The sequence below is a fragment of the Tasmannia lanceolata genome, unplaced genomic scaffold, assembly GCF_043159265.1.
Source record: "Tasmannia lanceolata isolate RefF3 unplaced genomic scaffold, GAP_Taslan_0.1 ptg000005l, whole genome shotgun sequence".
NCBI lineage: Eukaryota > Viridiplantae > Streptophyta > Magnoliopsida > Canellales > Winteraceae > Tasmannia > Tasmannia lanceolata.
This window is the reverse complement of record NW_027518682.1, coordinates 9,811,866-9,835,622: the sequence shown is the minus strand read 5'-3', so window position 1 is coordinate 9,835,622 and position 23,757 is coordinate 9,811,866. Positions and strand designations below refer to the sequence as shown.

Below are 23,757 nucleotides of genomic sequence, written 5' to 3'. Positions count from 1 at the left end.
TAAAATCTAAATTATTTTTTGCCGGCTATGACTGAATTGTTGACACAAACTATGGTCTAAAGACGCGTTCTTCAACTATTCTCATTCTCGCTCTTTTAGCTCTAAGAATCCGTCCCAATTCACCGCAAAATTTCACCTTGCCAAACTTTTCCAGCAATCTAAACCGGGTAGGGTGCAACCTGGGTGGGGTCGAGTTGAGCTTTTGCAAAAAATGAATTGGACTCATTCGGAGTCTGCCACAATCATGTTATAGACTTATAGGTATATAGAAAAATCTCACCTGTTCGTTTGAGATTATCACAACCAATTGTAAGTGTCCAACCGGTTATTGGAGTCGAAATTACATTAATTTTGAGTCCAATAATCGGCTGGGGGTTTACAATCAGTTGTTATAATCTCAAACGAACTGTGTCCTGTTCGTTTTAGATTATGACCATCGATTGTAAGCCCAAAACCTATTATTGGACTCAAAATTACATTTAGCTTCATATAGTGACAACTGATGGTGTAGACCCCAACCAATTATTGGCCCAAAATTTAAACGAATGTGGACTTAAAATTGAGTCCAATAATAGGTTTAGGGCTGACAATCGGTTGGCATAATCTGAAACGAACAGAACCTTGGTAAATTAAACGGCTAGGATCATCATCCATTCACCATACGGATGGTTGTGATCATCTTGGTAGACTCCCATGTGTTCCTCGGAATCAGCGCGGACTTTTCTTCTAATGATCTAAACCGTTCATCTAGTAGGCCCAAATTAATCGGCGCGATTCAAAATTCGAAACCCAATTCACGCGTTGAGTAATTACCGAGGAGGAATTGCCGAGTAATTTACCTCGACTTCAAGCCGCCTAATACGTTTAATATCGCCACGTCAGCAACTCCAGCTATGACGCGGTGGCCCCACCTATTGGCAAAAACTACACCAAAAGAAGAAACAACGAACCGCCAACTGTCATCCACAATACAACCCCAAGGGCGTCTAAGTGAATTTTTCCCAATTTTTTATTATGGTAGGAAATAAAAAATTAAAAAATAATAATCGTAAGTGGCTTATTTAAATTGACAGAAATACCATCGGACCTATTATTGGTAAAGCCTAAAGCGACTTTTCGTAAAGGAAACTTTAGGGTAATTCGGTCAATCAAAGAAGTCAAGTCGGTTTAGGAAACTCTTCTTCACTTTCTATATAATAACAAAAGAGATTCCTCTCTCCCACCATAAAAAGCAACTGATTTCTGATATAATAGGGATTTCAAACTTGCAGGAAAACCAGAGGAGAGGATCTGAAAAACCTCTGATAAATATTTCCTGTCGAAATGGCCTCCGAAGATAGCTTTAACCGATTCGAAGAAAGCCCTAAGCTCTGCGCCAATGGCTGTGGCTTCTTTGGGAGCGCGTCTACCCTAAATCTCTGCTCAAAGTGTTACAGAGATTTCCGAATCAAAGAAGAACAATCCGCCTCTGCGAAAGCCGCCGTCGAGAAATCTTTCGCTACGAATTTGATCTCTTCACAAGAATCCGTCACGGAGACTTTAGCTTCTTCTTCGTCATCGAATTCATCTTCTGTTTCTACTGATGTTGGAAATCCTCCGGTGCCGGAATCCGGCCACCGGAATCGTTGCCGGAGTTGCAGGAAACGTGTGGGGCTGACCGGGTTCACGTGCCGGTGTGGGAGCACGTTTTGTGCGAGTCATCGGTATGCGGAGGAGCACGATTGCGAGTTTGATTTTAAGGGGTTGGGGAGGGATGCTATTGCTAAGGCGAATCCTGTTGTGAAGAAGGATAAGGTGGAGAGGATTTGAGGAGGGTGGTTTCGTCATTTTAGTTATGAAGAAAAAGGTGTTTCCTTTACCAGGAAAGAGGGGGTGCGGGTGGGGGGGCTGTTGTAATTTATTTTACTTTGTCGTGGAGTGTAAGGAATGATCTCTCTCTGTCTCTCTCTCTCTCTATATGAAGTATGAACACAGGCTGGGTTGGAATCTGGTTTGAATAATAAAATAGAATTATATTAGATAGAAATAGCTGTTGTTTCAATCTTCTGGTTCTTTTCTTTGTTTTGTTGCCTTAATCTTCTCTTATGCTCCTTTCTTTGTTTTTATTTTTATATTTTTTGAGTTAATCTTCTTGGCATAATTTATGGGTCCATATCTCTGTTTTTGCCGGTTAAAAGGCAATCAAGATAACCACAAGATGGCCTTTTCTTCGTGTGAGCGCATCAATTATCAGGTTTTAAGTTTTGCCAAGATGTAATTAAAATATATTAAAAATCCTTAGATACTAAGAATGGGACTTTGCTAGGCAATTCTTAGAAAGCCATTTCGCAGCTAACTTTTTCCAAAAAACGTGTCCGTTTGGTTGCCGGATTTTCTTTGGTTCTTGAGACTTTTATGGAATTTCCACGGGAAACCCACGTTTGGTTGCTGGGCCCAAAATAATCCCAGGAATCAAAATAACCCCGCGCGAAACCCTACCTTGGAAAAAAAAATATACTGCGAGGAACCAAAATAATCCTAGAACCAAAAATAAGCTTGTAGAAGAATTGTTTTCTTCCCAACAGTTCAAGCAACCAAACAATACCCATTTTCCCCCCACCATAGTCCCAGGGAGTTTTTTGTTCCACAGAAATCCCAAGAACCAAAAAATTCCGGCAACCAAATTGGGAAAATATTTTGCAGATTAGGGATTAATAATAGAAAACCCCATGAAGATCAGTTTTACATGAGATTTTCTAGTGTTGGTTCGTTTCTGACTACGGGCAAAATATGGTATCTTTGGCATAAAAAAGGTCAACTTATGATGTGGGGTCCATCCCCACCCTAAAATAATAATTAGAAAACAAGAAATTTGAAGTTCAATAAACTTCTTGTTTTTGCCTTCTACAGCGATCCTTTTCTCATTGCATATACATAAATAATAATTTCTACAACATTTAGGCAGCATCATCCCTTGCAAGTGGTACAAAGATGGGATACTCATGTATAATTATAAATTCCTTTGTAAATCCAAACCCGAGCAACACCCCCTTTTGGCAAAACTTTGAAGGCCCCAAATTAAACATGGGCTTCGCTTATTCATCTTAAAACTGAACCACATTCTTCAGCCAGTCCTTAGTGCAAGGACCATACCTGTCAAGCTTGCTCAAGCTGTACAAAAAGCCCACTCTGAAAAATCCTCTAAGCAACCCTTTAGCTTTTCCACTAAAATTCTATCCGCAACCGTCGCAATTCAGTTTGAAAAATGGGGCTGGAAGTCAGTGTCCGGTGTGCAAGATTCCTTATATCCTCTCGAGAACAGTCCCGCGAAATGCGAACCAGTTCCCACAAGGCTCCCCCACTAATCATGTCCTTTGCGTTCACTTCTGCAAAGAGAAACCGGGATTATCAGTTTTCATGAGATCGATGACAATCAAATTGTCAGGTCACGAAGGGAAGTCCCACTCACCGTGTTGCGCCAAGTGGCACAATGCAAGCTCGATATGGCGTCTAATTGGTGAAGCCTCATTGTTGGCATTCTGTACAATCCAAGGAAGCGCTCCATCATCAATCAGTAGAGATTTTCCAGTCTTTGTGCCTGTGATGGTGAAATAGCAAGTATTATGCATCAATATATAAAAGGGGCCCAATTTTGTTGTTACCAACTTCTCCAAAAGCTTAAGCTGTTGGAGAAAGGCGTTATTTATCTTTTATACTTTAACACTCCCCCGCATGTGTGGCCCACTTAGCAAACACGTGGCACATGTGGTCCCACTTTGGGCCGCCCATCGCATGTGAATTTTTGCTATCCGGGAGGGTTTGAACTCGAGCCCTTTGGCTCTGATACCATGATAACTTACCAACTTCTCCAAAAGCTTAAGCTGTTGGAGAAAGGCGTTATTTATCTTTTATACTTTAACAGAACTATAGATGTTTTTTCCCTAAAAAATGTGCCACTTATTCCATAGGGTAAAAGCGGAAGAAAATCGGGATAGTTGATGTTTTTGGTTTAGTGAATGAATCGAGTGCCTCCACTTAAAATTATCACAACAAGAAACTGCAGTTTCCAAGAATACCATTTAACTATTGATTTAAGATACCATTTATTTTTAGCTAGAAATAATTGTATGGTATTCTTGATTTTTTTTCCTATCAGACTATTGATTTAAGATTTCAATTCTTAACAAAGAAAGCAACCCCAGACAACACTGTGCCTAAAAGATGGTTGTGTCTGATAGAAAAGAGAAAATGATGACATGCAAGCCCAATCCCAAGCTTTACGATCATTGTTCGTGTAACTTCTTGGGAGAGAACCCCTTTTACGAATTCCAAAATCATCAATAACAACTTGACTTACAACATAAACCTCAAACCCAACCCCCAACCCCTTCTCTTATAATGTTCTCATCAGTGTTTAAAAACGCAGATGTGATGCGGAATGCGGCCAAGAAAAATCCTTGTTGACTCGGCGCGGATGCGGCCAAGAACGTGGTTGACGAGTTTGACGCGGACATAACTTAGGAGAGTCGAAGGAGTTTATTGACTCTGTAGGACAAATGCGGAATGCGGATGTGGTGCAACGCGGAACGCGGCCAAGGCAAAAAGGAGTCGACTCGGGGGAGTTCCTTGTTGAGTCAAGGAGTTTTTAAACACTGGTTCTCATAACCCTAAAAACAATCAAAGCCCTTGAGACTAGCTAATCTCGGTCCTACAGACCTCTTGTTAAGTGAATGTCAAAAGAACTAAAGTGATAGAACCCACCATTAACTTATTAGTATCTAACTTTATGTTTTAAGCACTGACTTAAATGGATGGTCCCCACCATCTCAAGTCACCAAACCCATCAAGAAAAGAGAAACTCCAAGAACAAAAGTAAACTCACAAAAAACCTACGAACCTGAAAAAAAGCCCAAAGCCCCTTTAAAGTAGGAAAAAAGAAAACTTTAATTGATGAGAAAAAGAGAACTAATACTTCTTTGTAGGTGCAATGGCTGCTCCTGTATTAGAAAACTAAATCACACTTAAACTAGTGGCCATTATCAAGAGTTTCCTGGTAAAAACCAGAAGGTGTTAATTTTCTGGAGTAACAAACCCTCATTGTGTCCAAGGAATTCCCCCCACCCTAGGGTTGCAACTCGCGTCGGGTTGGGTCGGGTTGAGGCCAACCTGAACCCGACCCGACCTGAGTTCCAACCCGACGAGGTTCAACCTGACCCGACCCGAGGAACCCTTATTGCCAACCCGAACCCAACCCGAGATTTTAAGCTTAAAATATAAAAAAAATATTAAAAATGCCGGGTTCACTCGGGTCGGGTTGCCCAAGCCCTCTACCCGAACTCAACCTGGGTTGAGAAAACTCAACCCGAATCCGAACCGGATCTGAACTCAACCCAACCCGACTTTTTTCCGGGTTGAACCCGTCAGGTTCGGGTTGAGCCCGCCCGAGTTGCACCCCTCCATCGCTCCCAATATGAACCATGTAAATACCAGTTCCCAACTACAATATTGAAAAACCAAAAGTTTCACTATTAGGTTTGTGGAATTTAACTTGAACCAAAAGTTTCACTATTAAAATGAATTTACCATTTAAGTAGAGGCATAAAGAGTGGGGATTCACCACAACGATATATGGACTTTAAGAGAATGCAGTGTAAGGTGTTACCTTGAGTGGATGATCTGGACTCGCATTTTGCAAAGTTTGCAATGCCACGTGCGACTTGGGCAAGAACATCAGGATGCCCGCATCGTACCATTCCTAGCAATGCTTTTATACCACCTTCGCTTCTTAGCTTTGCTTGTAGCTTGTCTGAAGAAAGCAACATAAAACTTAGAAGAGTGACTGCAGAGCAATCACAAAAGAGTAATAAAGACGAGGATCCAACTGATCTTAAAAAGCAGTTTCAGTTAAAGTGGCTCTTATCTACTTTTATCCAACTTCGCAAACAGAAATAATGGGAAGCAAATTCTCAGATAACTCAGATAATAAAACATATTAGAACAAATATTAACAACTAAATGGAAAAAGACACAGGTTTTGCCAATATTAACTTATTTTCTTCTAAGACAAAAATAAACAAAAAGATCTAAAATATAAAGGAACAAAAGCATTTTTTCCCTTTTTGAACAAGAACTGGTGACTTACTTGATAAAACAAAGAGGAAGGGACAAAATGGCTCCAAATTAACAGAAAACAGACAAGTAAAAATACAAGAAAGAAGGCAAAGTAAGTCAGATCCCATGACGATCTCAGACTTTTTTTACTCTCCCAAGCAAGTCGGTCAATGGCTCTTCACAGGACATGTTTGGGAAGAGGGGTGGTGAAATTATGACAAAGGTCCACAATCTTCAAATGATCGATGCAAAACGTCACGATCCTGGACTTTAATTTGATGTGGAAGCAATCACATTAGCCCCCCCCCCCCCCCCCCCCCCCCTCCCTCAATTAGTGATCTTTGCTTAATTTGCGTGTGTGCCTCCATAAGATAGTGGCCTATGTGTTTCCATAGCCGAGAGATTCAGAAAGAAACCCTTGGATGCAATCAAGTCAAGGATCATTTGCAAACTTGGACAACCCATACAGATTTGGGGTAAATATAGGCCAAATACATGTAAGATAAATTACGAGATATTTGAAAAGAAATATTTCCATGACTCTTGTAATGATCTTTCCTCAGTCCATAATCACAACATTTTACCCTTCTGTCTAGATTGGGCATTTGATTTTGATAGTTACGAGTGGGGGTTCAGCTCCAAAACAGAGTAAGGTGACCTTTGAACAGTTAAGATTAACATACAAGAAAGTTTAGTCAACTGAATTGTCAGGCAGAAAATCGCCTAAATACAACGGTAAACTTGAGTGGTGTGATTGCAGCAATGTTGATTCAAATAAGTCTAATCTCAAGTTATTCTCTGAATAAAAGAATTTTAAATCACTTTAAGGCATTAACCTGCTTTTCCTGAGAAAAACTACTAGGAACTTTATGACCTAATTTAAAAAACAAACCAACCAACTCTACGATCAGCAACATCAACTGAAAAGTGCAAATACCGATACAAAGTAGCAGTTTACCATTGCCACATAGATTAGCAATTGCACCAGCAACCATTCTAAGGGTTTGAGGGTCCTCGGCATCAGATGCAGTCATTGACAACAAACTAATTCCCCCTTGAGCCATAATAAGCTCCTGGTTGGTTTCTGCAGTACAGAAAAGATTGATACACCAAAAGCATGGAGTGAGTACACAGACGGACCGGCACAGTTATGAAGTCGGACTAATAATAAATCATAAGATAAAATAAAAAAATTAGAATAATACAACTATTTACCATTCATAGCAAGGTTGGCAATTGCACCCGCTGCTACCCTACGTATAGTTTCATCCTCTGAGCTTCTAAGAAGTACAAGCAAGGACGTAAGACCACCAGCTTCCACAATCTTCTCCTGATTTGCTTCTGCACATGGCATAATAAGTTCAAAAAGAAAAAAAAACGTTTATGTTTATATATATATATATATATATATATATATATATATATATATATATCGCAACCAAGAAAGAGCAGAGAGAAGCAGCGGGAATCATACATTGGCAAAATTATTATGAGCACAAATTCAAAGGGTAGGATACACTCAATTGACCAGCCTAGATTACATCTATTTTCTGAAGAAAAGTTTCGATCTTTTGGATTGGTTATCAATTGAATGTTAGTTGCCGAAATTTTCTGCAGTAATTTAACTTGTTAATTATTCCAGATTTGAAGTATCTTATTCATATCTGAAATCATGAGCTACTCATCGGCTCATAGTTTTTTATTTATGTATAAGTTGCATCATAAATTGGTATCGGAGCGTCAATTGTGAATTTGTTCAGCATTATTTGGTATCATAACTAAGATTCCTTCGAAAAAGGCCCATGGTATTTCAGTCTTAATGTGAGAATTAGGTATTCGAGTTATTTCTCATATAGCTGAGGGTATGCTTGTCATTTTATTAATTCTCACTTTTTCTCAATTCCCCTATTCTTTCTTCTTATACATCTTTTTCTCTGTTCCTTCAAACCTTAAAAACTTTAAACTTGGTATAAAATCCAATATGTGGAGCAAAAGTTCACACACATACGCACACAAACAAATTATACACACGAATTCCTATTTCTTGAATTACCTAGATGCCATGTTGTACAATCATTTCTATGCTGTATTGTTTCTGTGTCCATGCCTAGTAAAGATGAAGCATGTACCAAAAAACATGCCTAGCTAAAAAGTATTTTTCAAAGTCCTTGATACGATACATGCTTTGTTACTGTTATAACTTATCATGCCCAGTTACAACCACGGTTTTATTTTTTTAAATTTCGGTTTGAGCATCAATTTCGGCCTTGGCCGAAAGCGAAATTTCGGCTGAAATTTTGGAAAAATACTAAATTTAATAATAATAAAAATCGGCAAAATTTCAGCCGACCCCAACTAGGTTGGGACAAAGGCTTAGTTGAGTTGAGTTGAGTAGAGTACTAAATTTAAAAATAAAAAACTGAATTCTCAAAATTTCGGCTGAAATCAATCGGAAATTTCAGATTTCGCGAAATTTCGGTTTTGGTTCCAACACGAAATTTAAAACCATGGTTACAACATTGAGAAACCTTCCAAAAACTGGAAAGAGAAATAGCTAGAAACTGACAGATTTGGAGCAATAAGTCCACAAATTGATTTTTTGGAGAACTCATAACCACAGGCATGTTAAGAAAATCGGCAATCAAATTATCAGAAAAGAATCTTAACATAAAGAAGCAGTTTCAGCACAAACTTCTTGCGAATGAATAGGAAGCGGACATCTATCTCTCTCTCTTTTTTATATCAAAGACATCTATATCTGTAAAGTTATCAATAAGCTACCTTCAGCTGCTAGGTTAGCAACAACTTTAACTGCATGAATCCGAACATCAGCATCTTCCGATTCAAGCAAAGACAATATCTTTTGCAATCCCACTGCATATTGTTTCACACCATTAGAGAAAAAATAGATAGAAAAACATAAATGGCCAATAATTTAGTAGTTTACTTCATGTTAACTTACCCAACTTCTCCAAAAGCTTAAGCTGTTGGAGAAAGGCGTTATTTATCTTTTACACTTTAACACTCCCCGCACGTGTGGCCCACTTGGCAAACACATGGCACATGTGGTCCCACTTTGGGCCGACCATCGCATGTGGATTTTTGCTATTCGGGAGGTTTAAACTCGAGACCTTTGGTTTTGATAGCATGTTAACTTACCAACTTCTCCAAAAGCTTCAGCTGTTGGAGAAAGGCGTTATTTATCTCTTATACTTTAACACATATGTAAGTCTGTTCAAAACTAGGCACACTACCTTGTTCAAAGAGTTTGGCAATTGAGGCCTTCTGTCCATTTCCTGAATCTTTGGGTTGTGGATGCCTAACTTGGCTCATTAGAGAATCAAAACCATTAAAGATTTTCCCAGAGCCACCTCTGTCAAGACTCCTCCTTGTCTAATAAGATGGAATAAATTTGTTAAAATAGCGAAATTTCGATCACGGGGAAAGAAAATATAAAGAAACAATAAAAACTAATACTTTTCCCAGGAAAAATTTCTTCAAATGATCACCATTAGCAAGAACGCTCTTTGTAGGCATGGGCCTACACTGAATCTATAGTGATAAGGTTCATAACCCTGATCAACCATTAATAGTCTAACCCCATTTCCCTTCCCACCATCATCTAATGAACCTAACCCCATGATTAAGGCGATACAAAGGTGTCTTCCTTGGTTTTTCCAACCCATATATCAACCTTGCGGGTGGATCTTCTCTCGATTGGGACCTGGACCCACAGGGTCGCCCAATGATGGCCCATCAGATCAACAGCCCTGACCACAACACACTTGTTTAGTGCATCAAGCCCATTCTTGCTAACCAAGATGGCATGACATGCACCATAATAGTAAATTAAAATTCAGAAATGCACACCACAAGAGGTTGTTCAAAGGATCTCTCTATAAAGGTAAATGATATTTCGACTACCTTTCCCAGCATTTTTGCCCCCTTTTTGTTTGTCTTTTCCTAAATATGCAGCATTTTCACCCCCGCTTGTCTTTTCAAGAAAATGGCTCCATTTTCAGGAAAAGACAAATAGAAGGGGAATGGAAATACAAGTTCAGTCTCCATAAATAGCATACCTCATCACCTTCAAAACTTAATTGCAGCAACTGACTTTTCAGAATCGTGATTTCTTCGTCAAGTTTTTCTTTCTGCCGGACTTCATCTTCCAGCATTTTGGAGAGCTTTAAAATTTCAGCACTTCCGACTGCCTAGGATGCCCAAAAGGTAATCATATCCAACCAAATTTATGAATACAAAAATCTAGAATATATTAAAAAATGAGAAAGAAATCATATGCATTAATTGACGAGTAATCATACCTCTGACCTTTTCAAATGCACCAGTTGGTTTTTAAGAGTATTGACCTCCTCTTCAGCAGCCTGTCTTAAATGAATTTCATTCTGAAGCGACTGCTTGACTTCAGCAATTTCCTCTTGGGCGGATGACATTGGCCCCTGTGAACAAGAGACAAAATAGTGAGGACCCGTTCGAGCAAACTAATCAACAGTATAAAAGTGTTGGGAAGACAAGCAAATTAGAGATCCTACTGCTCAGAATATATAATTAGAATTAACCAATAACACAAATGAATGCATTCATAAATAACATGAATTGTTTATCATCCCAGCTGGTAGCAAGGAAGAAACTAACCATCTAGACATTACGTAGATAATTTACTTTTAATTTATTTTTATTTTTTTGCGATAGTAACAGGAATTTATTAATTTACATCTGATGCAGAGATTACCCCACATGAGGAACATTTCTAAGAACACCATCCTTAGCTAACAAGTACGCATTCTCATTGGAACATCAGGGTGTATAAAATAAAATGAACTCCCTGCACTAATACAAATCCAAATTCTATTAATGATGAGAGCCAAATGCCACGGACCCATACAATTGTACTTTGCTCAATCACATTTGATGAGTCCCCCTTAAGCCACAACCTAACCCCCCCCCCCCCCCCCCCCCCCCCCCCCCCCCAATCTGGAGATTACCTCCCCTTTTCATTTCGAAACACACCATGATCTCTCTTGGGCCCGGATTACCCATGAGGATCCTACAAATTTAAGATTGATCATTGTGGAAGGTATAGATAAATAGTTCCTAAGAATTTTTCACTTGTTTCCACACTTAATTCTGTGATGTGATCTCAATTGTTGCTAACAAGGGTTAGAGTGACATGTGTATAAACTGTAAAGTGCATCTACAAATGGTGAATTAATAGAGGTGTACATGGATCAACCACCTGGATTTGTTGCTCAAGGAATCATATAAAGTTGCAGGTTGAAGAAAATTATTTATAGGTTAATACAATCTCCACGTGCTTGGTTCGAAAAATTTAGTATTAGTGTTAATGCATATAGTTTTTTCAGGAGCCATGTGTATCATATTCATTTTTTGTTTGTAGAAGGTCTTGTAGGTCTATGTTGACACTGGCATTACTGGTGATGATCAGACAAGTATTGATAAATTGAAGAAATATTTATTACAACACATCCAAGCAAATACTTAGGTCGTGTATGATAGTTTCTTAGGATTGAAGTAGCTAGATCGAAGTTTAGTATTATTTTATCCTAGAGGATGTATGTGACATATTTAATGATGAAGACTAGTTACTAGGTACTAAGCCCGTTGATACGCTTACAGATCCGAATGTTATTGCAGGTTCAGGAAGACACTATTACTCGTACTGACATTGCCTATGCAGTAAATGTGGTAAGACAGCTTATATATTCTCCTATAGTTTCTCACTGGCAAGCAGTTAGCGGCATCTTACAATATTTAAAAGGTGTTACAGGCGAAGGCATTATTTTCAAGCCCAATACTCATTTGAGTGCTAAGAGTGATTATGATGGTGATTGGCATGATATCCTTCAGATAAAGCTACTCAAGAATCACCATTTGAAAAATAAATAAATGAATCATGGCAGACTAACTAAACTAAAGAAACTGATCAGTGAATCTCACCAGAAAGAACATGAAGCAAGACTGTGAAGGCCCAAAAAACTATGGTTCAATGAAATTTCTCACAAGATTGTTAACTACACAAAATGCATGACAATCCACTCAAACATTTCAAATACGTGAATATATAGAGGACGTATTTGTACTTCTCTTTCATTCAACCCACCAAGCATGGTTTTACAAAGAAAATACAGCTATAGCTTCCCTAAGAAAATGACTACAGAGGTCCACATTCATCAATTACACAAGTGAAGAACAATAAAAAGAGAACATCAGATCTTTGGATGGAGGAGTTTGCTTCACCATGGAAAGTTTGGCTCAATGGAGGGGGCAACCTCTTCAAATGTTGGTGGGAGGGATGAGCTCCAGGTGCACACGGCCACAAGGAGGATAAAGGAATAGATGGGGTGCTCACTACACCGTCCAAATAGAAAACCCACTGCCTTCAAGTTCGTTGCTTCACTAGCATATGAGATAAATTCTTTGAATGTGTTAGTTTCATACCACCCTCATTTCAAGTGAAGAACTTATATTCAAAAAGAGGGGTGCACATATCATTTTTGCCCCAAAGAGAAATAGTGAAAAGATGGTCATCTCATGGCCCCTTTGGATGCTAGATGGCCCCTTGGCGCCTCGTCCTAAAGAGAGACTCCCACTCCAATGCCCCCACAAGTGGGCCAATTCCACCCAATCCAGCCCCACAGATGATGCCCAAACACATAAAAAGGGGCCCCACATGGCCCAATCCATGCACTGCCATTCGATCCACAACACTCGATCAATGTCCCCAAAAAGGAACATTACAAAGACATGGCATGAAGCAGCTATGCTCATCTTTCAATTAGAAGCAAAAGAATAAAGGTCAGAGATTATGACTTCCAAGTTATACAGTAGTCACTAATGCCTACACAGAAGCATTGACGAAATAGACCAGGTCAATAATTATCTCAGCTAGAACACAAAGTTTAGTTTGCGGTGAAAATTATCTCATCCATGGCCATGCAGATGTGCAATACTTGTAAAGAAAACATCTTAATGCCATTTAGGATTATACTAGGAAAATTTAGTTTGCAGTGAAAAAAAGATAAAGAATAATATGATGTTTCCAAGCGCAGTAAACATTTAGCCAACAAGAAAGACTGCACATGGCAACATTTCTGAACAGAAAGATAACGAATATGCATCAATCAATCATGTCTAACAAATCTTATTATAGTATGTTGTACTACCAGCAATGTGACTTCCTATGCAGTTAGAAGACTAGTGGTAAAAATTACTATATGATATTTGGAGTCCCGAGACAAGTAAACTTAGAAAACCTTTTACATCAACGCAGCACACACACTGACACACATATAAAAGCTACATCAAATATTTTTTTTAAAAGGCAAGCCATATCATTTATGAGTATATGACGTGTTAAAGTATAAAAGATAAATAACGCCTTTCTCCAATAGCTTAAGCTTTTGGAGAAGTTGGTTAGTTAACATGGTATCAGAGCCAAAGGTCACGAGTTCAAACCTCCTAATAGCAAAAATCCACATGCGATGGTCGGCCCAAAGTGGGACCACATGTGCCACGTGTTTGCCAAGTGGGCCACACGTGCGGGGGAGTGTTAAAGTATAAAAGATAAATAACGCCTTTCTCCAACAGCTTAAGCTTTTGGAGAAGTTGGTTAGTTAACATGACGTATGATGTAGCACAATTGAGCCCTCATAACCTAACATACATATGAGCATTCGGGCGAGAGAGTGAAGGCAAACACGTCCCATAATAACTGGCACCCACAATGCCTAACAATCAAATAGGCATCAGCCAATGAAGTTATCTCCAATCTCCTTTGAAATACATGTTGTGCCTTAACGATATACATGCTATTCAAACTAGAGATGTTCCGACACAAAGCTTGCAAGTCTGCAAGATGCAAATGCATTTCATTCAAGCACTGCCACCAAACATGCATCCATCATGATTTTACTTCCTTCAGCAGTAAAGTAAAATCATTCGGCAAATGACAATAACCTCATAAGAAATTTACTTTAGACTTGTGGTTTAACAAGATAAGCAAAGCAGATCAATTAGTTAGTGCTCAATAGAGTCATCTTTGTTATTATTCTGCAACATCATAATCATGAATGAATTAACATAAGAGATGAATAAAAAATGCATGAAAAGATATGCATCCAAATTATGAATTAACAAAATATTAAATCATAAAGATCTATTCTTTCAAAAAATGGGAATAATTGACAAGAAATATTATTCAGGAAGGAAGAATAAAACCTCCTGGCTACATGTCTTATCCAGGCATTCATCCTTGGCTTCAACTCCAGTTCTATCATTGGCAAGCTTTTTTTGATTTATTACCCATTGTTCCTCGAGCTTCTTTATTGATTCCATATAATCTTTTTGGTACTTTAACCTTTCATTCTACAGAAAAGAAAAAGAAAAGCAATGAATTGAATTTACAATAAAAATTAATTTAGCACTAAATCAAAGACAACAAATATAGCAAGCAAATAAAACTACTATCAACAAATATATCGAGGATCAGTAGCAAAAGTTCCCATAAAATGAACCAAGGAACAACACATACCCAAAAGTGCACTTTACATTAAATATCCAAATTATTCAATTGTTTTTAATGCGAAATAAGGTTTTGAATGTTTTTGAATACCAAATTATTCAATTGTTAACAAAAAAATAATTATTTTTATTAAACATCCATGTTGCATCTTTAGACCAAGATCCACCACATTTCACTTATTTATCTTTCTTTCTTTTTTTTGAAATAGCGGTCACTTATTTATCTTTGTCACCGATATTAATCGAATTTTGACATGTGAAATGGCTTCACCTTTTTGCAAGAAGCTGTGGACTCCCGTTGGAGGAGATTCTAGCAGTGTTATTGCCTGGCCGGCTAGAAGGACTTCAGACCCCCCTATAGGTTGGTGCACGTCCTAGATAAATTTTGGGATTTCTCCAATGGTCTAGAGTTGTCCTTTGTTCATGTACGTGAGGTAGACGGGTTAGAAAATCCCTTGGTTAGGGAGGGTGCAAGTCTTTCCATTTTATGTACTGAGAAATCCCTTCCCTTTGATAATTGATTTCCCCTTTGTTTAATGAAATTGTCATTTCCTTTGAAAATATAAATAAAGTTATGATTCATCAAAAAGCAAATAGAATTTCAACAACATGCTATCACATATCCAACAATTGACCCTCTATGTCAGGCAATGCTTGAAGAGGCATACACCTAAAGGCGTGCTTCCAACATATGCTGAGCATACATTCTAATGAGATGTCCGCCTCAAAACCTTAAAGCATAGTGATGTGTATGCATTAAAATGTCCCAAGTATGAGGCATAAGTCTCACATGACCATCTACAAAGCTGAAATTGTGAATTCAAAATGTCATTTTTCGTCTTTTTCTTTCATTTAACCAACTCTATTGTGTAAGTTATAGGTGGTATATAAATCATAAGTTATAAATCCCATTAACGAAACAAGTCATTTACATTTGAGATTTAAAGTGATATTCAGGTTTGGGCATAAAGGTTTTGGAAAACTATATTACAACTACATAGAAACCATTGATCGGACATAAATCCAGCATCTTGGTGATTTATTTTTCAGGATCTATCATTTAAGAACTATTTAAAAACATCCCGAGTCAATCGTCGGCTCACCTAAGTTGACACCCTTCAGCTAAAATCCTCTTAGTAAGAATTGTAATAAACAACGATTTAGAAATTGTATTTTTTAACTTGGCTAAATTATTAGAGGAGAATTTTGGAAGTAAATATGGTTTTTAAATCGTTAAAGAAAAATTATGTAGAGTGAGAATAGATAGTATTGGTAGATTGCAAGTTATTTTTGGTTAGTATTCAAATGTTAAGAAGATTTAGGTTAAGAAACAACAGTCAAGGGAGGGTCTGGTAATTTTCCCAAACAAATGTAAGGTCCAACCAAAAACATTTTTTTTGGAATGACAACGATTTATTAGGGGGGGGGGGGGGGGGGGGGGGAGAGAAAGGCAAAGCCCAAAAATCGAGAAGTTCGAAATACAGAACACAACACAGAAAAATCAAGGTGTGCTTCCAACATATGCTGAGGCATACATTCTAATGAGAAAGATAGTCAAAAGTATCTAAACTAAGTCTAAAGAGGTCCAACAACAAACTAGTTCTCACAAGTGCTTGCATGCAAACAAAATAAAGTAGATTGCCAATCAAAAATAAATAAATAAAGTAGACATCAAATAACCAACCTCCAACGCATTTGCATAATTTCTTTCAGCCTCAGAGATCCAAGTTTGTGCTTCGGTGTTTATTCTTAGAACCTCGTCCTCAACAACTTTTTGTTGTCTTTCATGTTCTGCAATTATTTTGTCTAATTGTATATCGAGTCTTCTAGCCAAGCTTTTGTAGTCAAATTCTTCCTTTAGCTTCACCATATTCTCCACCTTCATCGCCTACAAAATAAAAGTTGCAATGTCCCTTTAGTTATATGAATACCTATTCAACAAGAGGTAACAATAAATAATATGTTTGATCATTAAGTTCAAATAAATTTCCATAGGTTGCAAAAATTATTCACATACCATAGTGAAAGCATGAAGTACAATATATTTGAGCATAAGAAAAAGGGATTTTTGCCAATGAGTCCCTAGCACGGTTTTAAATTTCGGCCGCCACCGAAACGGAAACGTTTCGGTTTTAGTTATAAATTTTGGTAGAAATCCCATAAAATCACGAAAACATATAGAAACATATGCAATGATAAAATTTTAAGATGAAATTTCATGAAATGCAGAAATAACCAGAGTAGCAGGATTCGTTCCTGAAGTTGGGGATTCGCGAATCCCGGATTCGCGAATCGGAATCGTGATTCGATTCGATTCCTCAAAATATGGGAATCCCGAATCGATTGAATCGGAAACGCGAATCCAAATTGGGGATTCGCGATTTTGATTCCACCGGAATCGCGATTTTTTAATTTATAAAAACACGTTTTATTTATAACAAACTCGCGGTTTTACATAATTAAGATTCGGGAATCACAATATGTAAAACCGCGATTCCCATTACATAAAATCCGTTCCTTTAAGTGATGTGAATCGCGATTCCCATATTTCGACGTGAAATTACTTTTTTAACCCAGTATCAAAGGGTATGGGTTACTTTTGAGTGGGGGCTTTCTTGTAATTTCCCATAAAATCCTTTAATTTCGTATAAAAGGAGGGTTTTGGATGAAACCCTAAAAAAAACCCTTATCTTTTTCTTCTCCTCTTCCACCGCCGCTCTCTCAAACCATCTCGCCGTCGGACTCCGACGACCGTCTGACGGAAGAAGAAGAAGAATAATAATAAAGAAGAAGAGAAAGAAGTCAAAGAACCCTTCTCTCAAACCCTCGCCGTCCGACTCCGACGACCGTCCGACGGAAGAAGAAGAACAAGAACAAGAACAAGAAGAACTCAGGTATTTTATTTTATTTTTTCATTTTTTTTAAAAAGAAAGAAAGAAAATGAAATAATGCCCTCTCTCTCTCTCTTAACGGTTTCTGTGGATGGTTCTCACAGAAACCATTCTCACTTTCTGTGAGAATGGTTTCTGTGAAAATGAAACCCCCCTGTTTCTGTGAAAAGGGTTTGGTACTTTGGTGTGCAATTATCAAAACTGATGGTAGTGCAATTATCAAAATTCAAAACTGTTTTCACATGTTAGCATAGCACTTAGCAGTAGCAGTTTTGTACTTGTTTTTTTTTCTGTGTGTGTTTTCTGCTTAATAAATTTTTGTCGCTTGATCAAAGGAAAATAGAGGAGATTGTCAATAGAATTCTAAGGCATGTTTTTCATGTTTTATAATTACGACAAAGTTGAAGCCTTATATTAAATGAATATTTCCATTCAAAAAAATATTAAATGAATGCATAGAATATGGATTTTGTTTTATATGGAGTAAAGATTTGGTGGTACATTGTGAAGACTTCATGGATGATTAATAAGACTTCATGGATGATTAATGAGGCCCCAAGTTGACTACTCCCATGGTATCCCAAAGGTCTAGACAAGGGGGGATCCAACATTTAATTTTCTTGAATTTTAATATCAAGTCCAACATTTTCCAAAAGTACAGTGGAGCGAGCCCTCTTCATAGTAGCCCAACAAATGAATGGTTTGGACTTTGGACTTTGGAATCTTGGATCATCCTAAGAAGTTTGCCCCACTGTCCTTTTTGAAAAAATCTATACTTGACAGTTGAGTAGTTGACACTTGACACACACTACATGAGATGTGAATTTTCAATTTTGATTCCAAAAGTGTTTACTAATTCAAAATTGCATTTAGGCCCAATTAATTTGAGAATTTGAGAATTGAGTCTGAGTTCAAAATTGAATATTAGTTTAGATTGAATGAGCTGATTGTATGATTGAATATTTTTATCAAATATTGTTTATGATTGAATGTGCTGAATTGCTGATTTTTTGTCTCTGACTCAAATTGAATGTAGTTGTACAAACTCAAATTGTCTCTGACTTAGTATCTATCTCTGTACAGCCATTCATTTGGCAGTGATTTTAGCCCAGTCATTTCCCTAGATATGTGTTGGAAATTATTAAAGGGAAATGATTTTAGCCCAGCCATAATTTGATATTCAATGCAGACGGTGGCCTATCTTATTAGCTTATCTTTTGAGCTAATAAGATATTATCATTTTGTCATTCGATAAAAGTACGAGAGTACATACAAGCCTACCTGGGGCCTTTACGAGTGATGGCGAGCGGAATGGCTGAAGTCTCCAACAATGGTTTACTGGCATGGATCAATGGGTTACATCAAGTGGAAGGAGTTAATCTTAGCACGGTGGGCCTATGCAGCTTACGCAATATTGCCACTGTCTGTGTTGATTGGGGTTTGCTTCGTGCCGCAATTAGTTGTTGGGATCCAGATTTGCATGTGTTTCATTTTGGAATACAAGAGCTTTGTCCGACTCATGAAGATATTTGCATGATGCTCCGCATTTCTCCTGATGGTCCCATGTTCAAGCCTTCCTCTAAGGAAGGCTATGATAAGGCATTGAGCCGTCTGATTGGCGTGCCACAGAAGTCCCAACGTCACTACCGTCAGGCAAGTAGTATCTTCGTGCATAAGCTAGTACAAGTCTTTTCACCAAGTAGAGAACTGGATGTGGAGTATCGTCGTTGCCGTGAAAATGCATTAGCAATATGTGCTTATCCAATGTTTCTCTTTCCGGGCCGATCAGAGTCATCAGACTTGATTCCATTATATTTTGTAGACTTAGTTGATCAAGTTCGCCAAGGTGCAAATCTAGCTCCTACTGTCTTAGCGGAACTTTTTGATAGCCTAGATAGTGCTCGCCGATCTACTGGATCTGACTTCTTGGGAAGTTCCATCATTCTTTATGTAAGTATTTGATGGTTTATTAAAAATGCTTGAATGATGTACTTGGTTATGGATAATTATTGTTTCTAACTTTTTTTTTATTTAGGTTTGGCTAGTGGAGAGATTACGAATTTTGGCTCCACCACCTTTGCCAAGACGAGCCTGGACGAGGAGTTTTAATACTCGGGAGGTGTTGGTTTCATTCGATGATCACGACAGTTGGGCTATATAGCTTAAGGGTAGCGAAAGTAAGGACATTGAGTGGACTCTCCCATGGGCTCCCATTTCCTCTGCAGTCCTCGAGACTTCTGACCAGAAGTGCGTTCGGATAATGGGTTTCCAGAGCACTTCCTTTTACTTGCCTCTTCGGATCCTCCGACAGTACTTTGGAGCCCAACATCACATAGCGATGATGGATGTTTCGGTACCGGACTCCATTCGCCCTCAATCCTTGAAGAAGATGACAGTGAATGCGATTGATAGAGACTGGAATCGGCGAACCATCATTGTCGTTCAGACAACCCCACCCCTGGAGAGGTGAACAACTATTTTTGGGAATGGTATGGGACTGGTGAGGCAAGTGATGCTCCTGAGTCAAGTGCTGCTTCTATGAGCGGTGCTTTTGAATTAGTTGATTCTATGACTGGTGAGGCACAGTCAAGTGCTGCTTCTATGACTGGTGAGGCAAGGGGGTGATTTATTTGTATTTTGATGAACGGGTATCAAATCTATGTAATAGTTAATTAGTTGATTACTATTTTGTATTCTCAAATAAGGCATATGTAATGGTAGTTGGATATAAATCCAATGGATTCAACACTGCGCCACGGGAAACCCAACCCTCACCCTACCCCTGCAAAATAGTGAATACCCTCAGGAATTCCCACGTAAGACGGTCTGTTGGATATAAATCCAATGGATTCGACACTGCGCCACGGGAAACCCAACCCTCACCCTACCCCTGCAAAATAGTGAATACCCTCGGGAATTCCCACGTAAGACGGTCTGTTGGATATAAATCCAATAGATTCGATACTGCGCCACGGGAAACCCAACCCTCACCCTACCCCTGCAAAATAGTGAATACCCTCAGGAATTCCCACGTAAGACGGTCTGTTGGATATAAATCCAATGGATTCGACACTGCGCCACGGGAAACCCAACCCTCACCCTACCCCTACAAAATAGTGAATACCCTAGGGAATTCCCACGTAAGACGGTCTGTTGGATATAAATCCAATGGATTCGACACTGCGCCACGGGAAACCCAACCCTCACCCTACCCCTACAAAATAGTGAATACCCTAGGGAATTCCCACGTAAGACGGTCTGTTGGATATAAATCCAATGGATTCGACACTGCGCCACGGGAAACCCAACCCTCACCCTACCCATACAAAATGGTGAATACCCTCGGGAATTCCCACATAAGACGGTCTGTTGGATATAAATCCAATGGATTCGACACTGCGCCACGGGAAACCCAACCCTCACCCTACCCCTGCAAAATAGTGAATACCCTCGGGAATTCCCACATAAGACGGTCTGTTGGATATAAATCCAATAGATTCGACACTGCGCCACGGGAAACCCAACCCTCACCCTACCCCTGCAAAATAGTGAACACCCTCGGGAATTCCCACGTAAGACGGTCTGTTGGATATAAATCCAATGGATTCGACACTGCGCCACGGGAAACCCAACCCTCACCCTACCCCTGCAAAATAGTGAATACCCTCGAGAATTCCCATGGAAACCCAACCCTGAGCCTACCGCTGCATACCCTTGCATGGCTGCATGTAAGACACTCACAGTAGAAAATATCTACCATACTATTCTAATATTTTACAATTTGATTTTGTCAGAGGCAATTGAGGAAAGATGGACGAGACTGTCGACCAAGAATTTCAAGGCCAAGGTGTAGGTGATGATGACATAGTTTATGAAGGGGACCTAGAATACAACTATGATGAAGAATATGTGGAAGAAGATTATGACGAGGACATAGTGTTGCCTCCGAACGCAAGGTCAGCGACAGTTTTATGGTCGCACGTAGTCAAAGAAAAGAAAGCTGGCAAAGGACATGGAGGAACCAAAAAGTGGAAATGTAAGCACTGTAAGAAGGTTTACACTGTGACTTATACAAGGGTGCACGCACACCTTATGAAAGCACCAAGAGGTCAAGGTCAAGGAATAGCATATTACAGTGCAGTTGCAGAAGACAAGCAATTACAAGAGCACATCAGAAGCCAAGTCCAAAGAGCAGAGAATTTACCTAGGAGACTGCCACTGAAGAAATCACGGTTAGACATGCTTGGCAAGTCTTCCAGCTCCGGTGCGACTTCTTCAAGTAAGGTTGGTGAATCACCACTTGGCAAGTCTTTTAGAGCAAAGGATAGAGACGATGTTGATCATAAAGTGCTCCGATTTTTTGACGCCAATGGGATTCCCTTTAACGTCCTCCGATCTCCATATTTTCAAGAGATGATAACTGCCGCCAATTTTGTGCCTGGATACAAGTTGCCTTCTTATGAGAAAGCAAGAACAACTTTATTGGACCATGAGAAAGAGAATGTAACAAAAGATCTAAGTGTTGTGAGAGAAAAATGGCCTGAACATGGGCTTTCTATTGTCTCTGATGGATGGACAAACGTGAAGAACAAAGCCCTGATTAATGTACTGGTATCGAATATGTTCGGTTCAATGTTTCTCTATGCGCACGACTTTTCTGCCGTGGAGAAATCAGGGAAAAACATTGCAAAGTTTTTGTTGGATGCCATTGAAGAAGTAGGGCCTTTTAATGTTGTGCAAGTGCTGACAGATAATGCAGCCAATTGCAAGCTTGCTGGGACAGAGGTTAATAAAGTTTATCCCCACATATTTTGGTCTCCTTGTGTGGTTCACACATTAAATCTGATATTCAAAGACTTGACCAAGCATAAACACCTAGGTTGGATTGGAAAGACTTACCGTTCCTGCAAGGATGTCATCAAATATATTACCAATCATTCGCAGGCTCTTGCTATGTTTAGAAGCAATTCGAAGTTTGAGTTGCTGAAAGTTGCGAAGACTAGATTTGCAACTCATTATACTACACTTAAGAGACTTCTTGATGTAAGGGAGGCATTGCAGATGACAGTATTAACAGATGCTTGGAAAGATTTGTTGAATGCTTGCACCGACAAAGTGATGATAGAGAGGGGCGAGATGACAACTACTTGTGTAGTCTCTGATGAATTTTGGACGAACATAAAATTGGCATTATTAATTACGAAGCCCGTCTATAAAATGATTAAGTTCACTGACCAGGAAGGTTGTCTGATATCAGAAGTGTATGAAGGCATGGACAATATGTTAGGACAAATAAAAGATAACTTGAAAGATGTGCCTGACATGTACAATCATATTCATGGTATTGTGGTGGGACGATGGGGGAAGATGAATGTTCGAATGCATGCCTTGGCTCATGTACTCACTCCAAAATATTTTGACCCTGCAAATCTCAATATTTCAGCACCAGGCGGTGGTAAACGAGTCACCCCAGGTATGTAATTGTTTCTCATATTGTGAATTTTCATAATGTAATTGTATTTATCTTCATTTATGTTATCGACTGATCGATTATTCAATTTTATTTTCAGATAAAGACCCTGAAATCATGGATGCTGTATATGAAGCCATTAGGGATCTCTTCCCTGATGATGAGATGAGTGGTATGATTAGACGTCAGTTATATGATTTCATAGGAAGGGTTGGAAAGTTTTCCAGTAAATTTGCCAGGGACGATGCGAAAGATCCCAACGTGTGTGTGACCAAATGGTGGAAATTTCATGGAAGTAATGTACCAGAGTTACAGTCAGTGGCCATCAAAATTCTCTCACAACCTATCAGCACATCTTTTGCAGAGAGAGTATGGAGCACGTATAGCTTCATTCACAATGTAAAGCGTAATCGCTTAAATTCACATCGTGCTGATACTCTTGTGTACATCCACTCATATCTTCGACTCCTATCCAGGTTTAAAGTTTGTTTTGTTTTTGCATGCAATAATTGTTTTTTATTATTTATGTCAGATTATTTATTTAATTTCGAATCTATTATTTAGATTTAATGCGACTGCATACAAAGAAGGACCAAATAGAAAATGGGACATCAACCCAAAGCTTCCACTTATGGATGACTCCTCTATCAGAATGGAGGATATGCGATGGCAGGATCTCGATGATGATTTCCTTAGACCTTCTACATTTCATGCGTCATCTCAGTCATTACTTTCAAGTCCTTCACT

At 38.8% G+C, this 23,757-nt stretch overlaps 2 protein-coding genes across 2 annotated transcripts in view; one reads left to right on the top strand and one right to left on the bottom strand.

Moving 5' to 3' along the window:
• The first annotated feature begins 1,200 nt into the window (after window positions 1-1,200).
• Window positions 1,201-2,245, top strand: LOC143877420 (A20/AN1-like zinc finger family protein). Its single transcript, XM_077379458.1, has one exon. It carries the CDS (start codon window positions 1,324-1,326, stop codon window positions 1,807-1,809), a length of 486 nt encoding a protein of 161 aa, XP_077235573.1. The 5' UTR covers window positions 1,201-1,323; the 3' UTR covers window positions 1,810-2,245.
• Window positions 2,246-2,798: 553 nt separating this feature from the next.
• The window catches only part of LOC143877419 (kinesin-like protein KIN-UB), a 38,220-nt gene continuing 17,261 nt past the window's right edge, over window positions 2,799-23,757 (bottom strand). Inside the window, exons 9-19 of the mRNA XM_077379457.1 lie at window positions 16,334-16,537; window positions 14,347-14,493; window positions 10,413-10,547; window positions 10,170-10,301; window positions 9,345-9,483; window positions 8,872-8,964; window positions 7,306-7,431; window positions 7,049-7,174; window positions 5,642-5,785; window positions 3,449-3,577; window positions 2,799-3,365 (exon numbers count right to left, since the gene is read on the bottom strand). Of these exons, the coding sequence (XP_077235572.1) occupies window positions 3,205-3,365; window positions 3,449-3,577; window positions 5,642-5,785; window positions 7,049-7,174; window positions 7,306-7,431; window positions 8,872-8,964; window positions 9,345-9,483; window positions 10,170-10,301; window positions 10,413-10,547; window positions 14,347-14,493; window positions 16,334-16,537 (1,536 nt within the window). The 3' untranslated portion in view covers window positions 2,799-3,204. The remainder of the gene's footprint in view (window positions 3,366-3,448; window positions 3,578-5,641; window positions 5,786-7,048; window positions 7,175-7,305; window positions 7,432-8,871; window positions 8,965-9,344; window positions 9,484-10,169; window positions 10,302-10,412; window positions 10,548-14,346; window positions 14,494-16,333; window positions 16,538-23,757) is intronic.

Coding starts and splice junctions, on each gene's coding strand:
- LOC143877420 (XM_077379458.1), top strand. CDS start 1,324: ATGGCCTCCGAAGATAGCTTTAACCGATTCGAAGAAAGCCCTAAGCTC.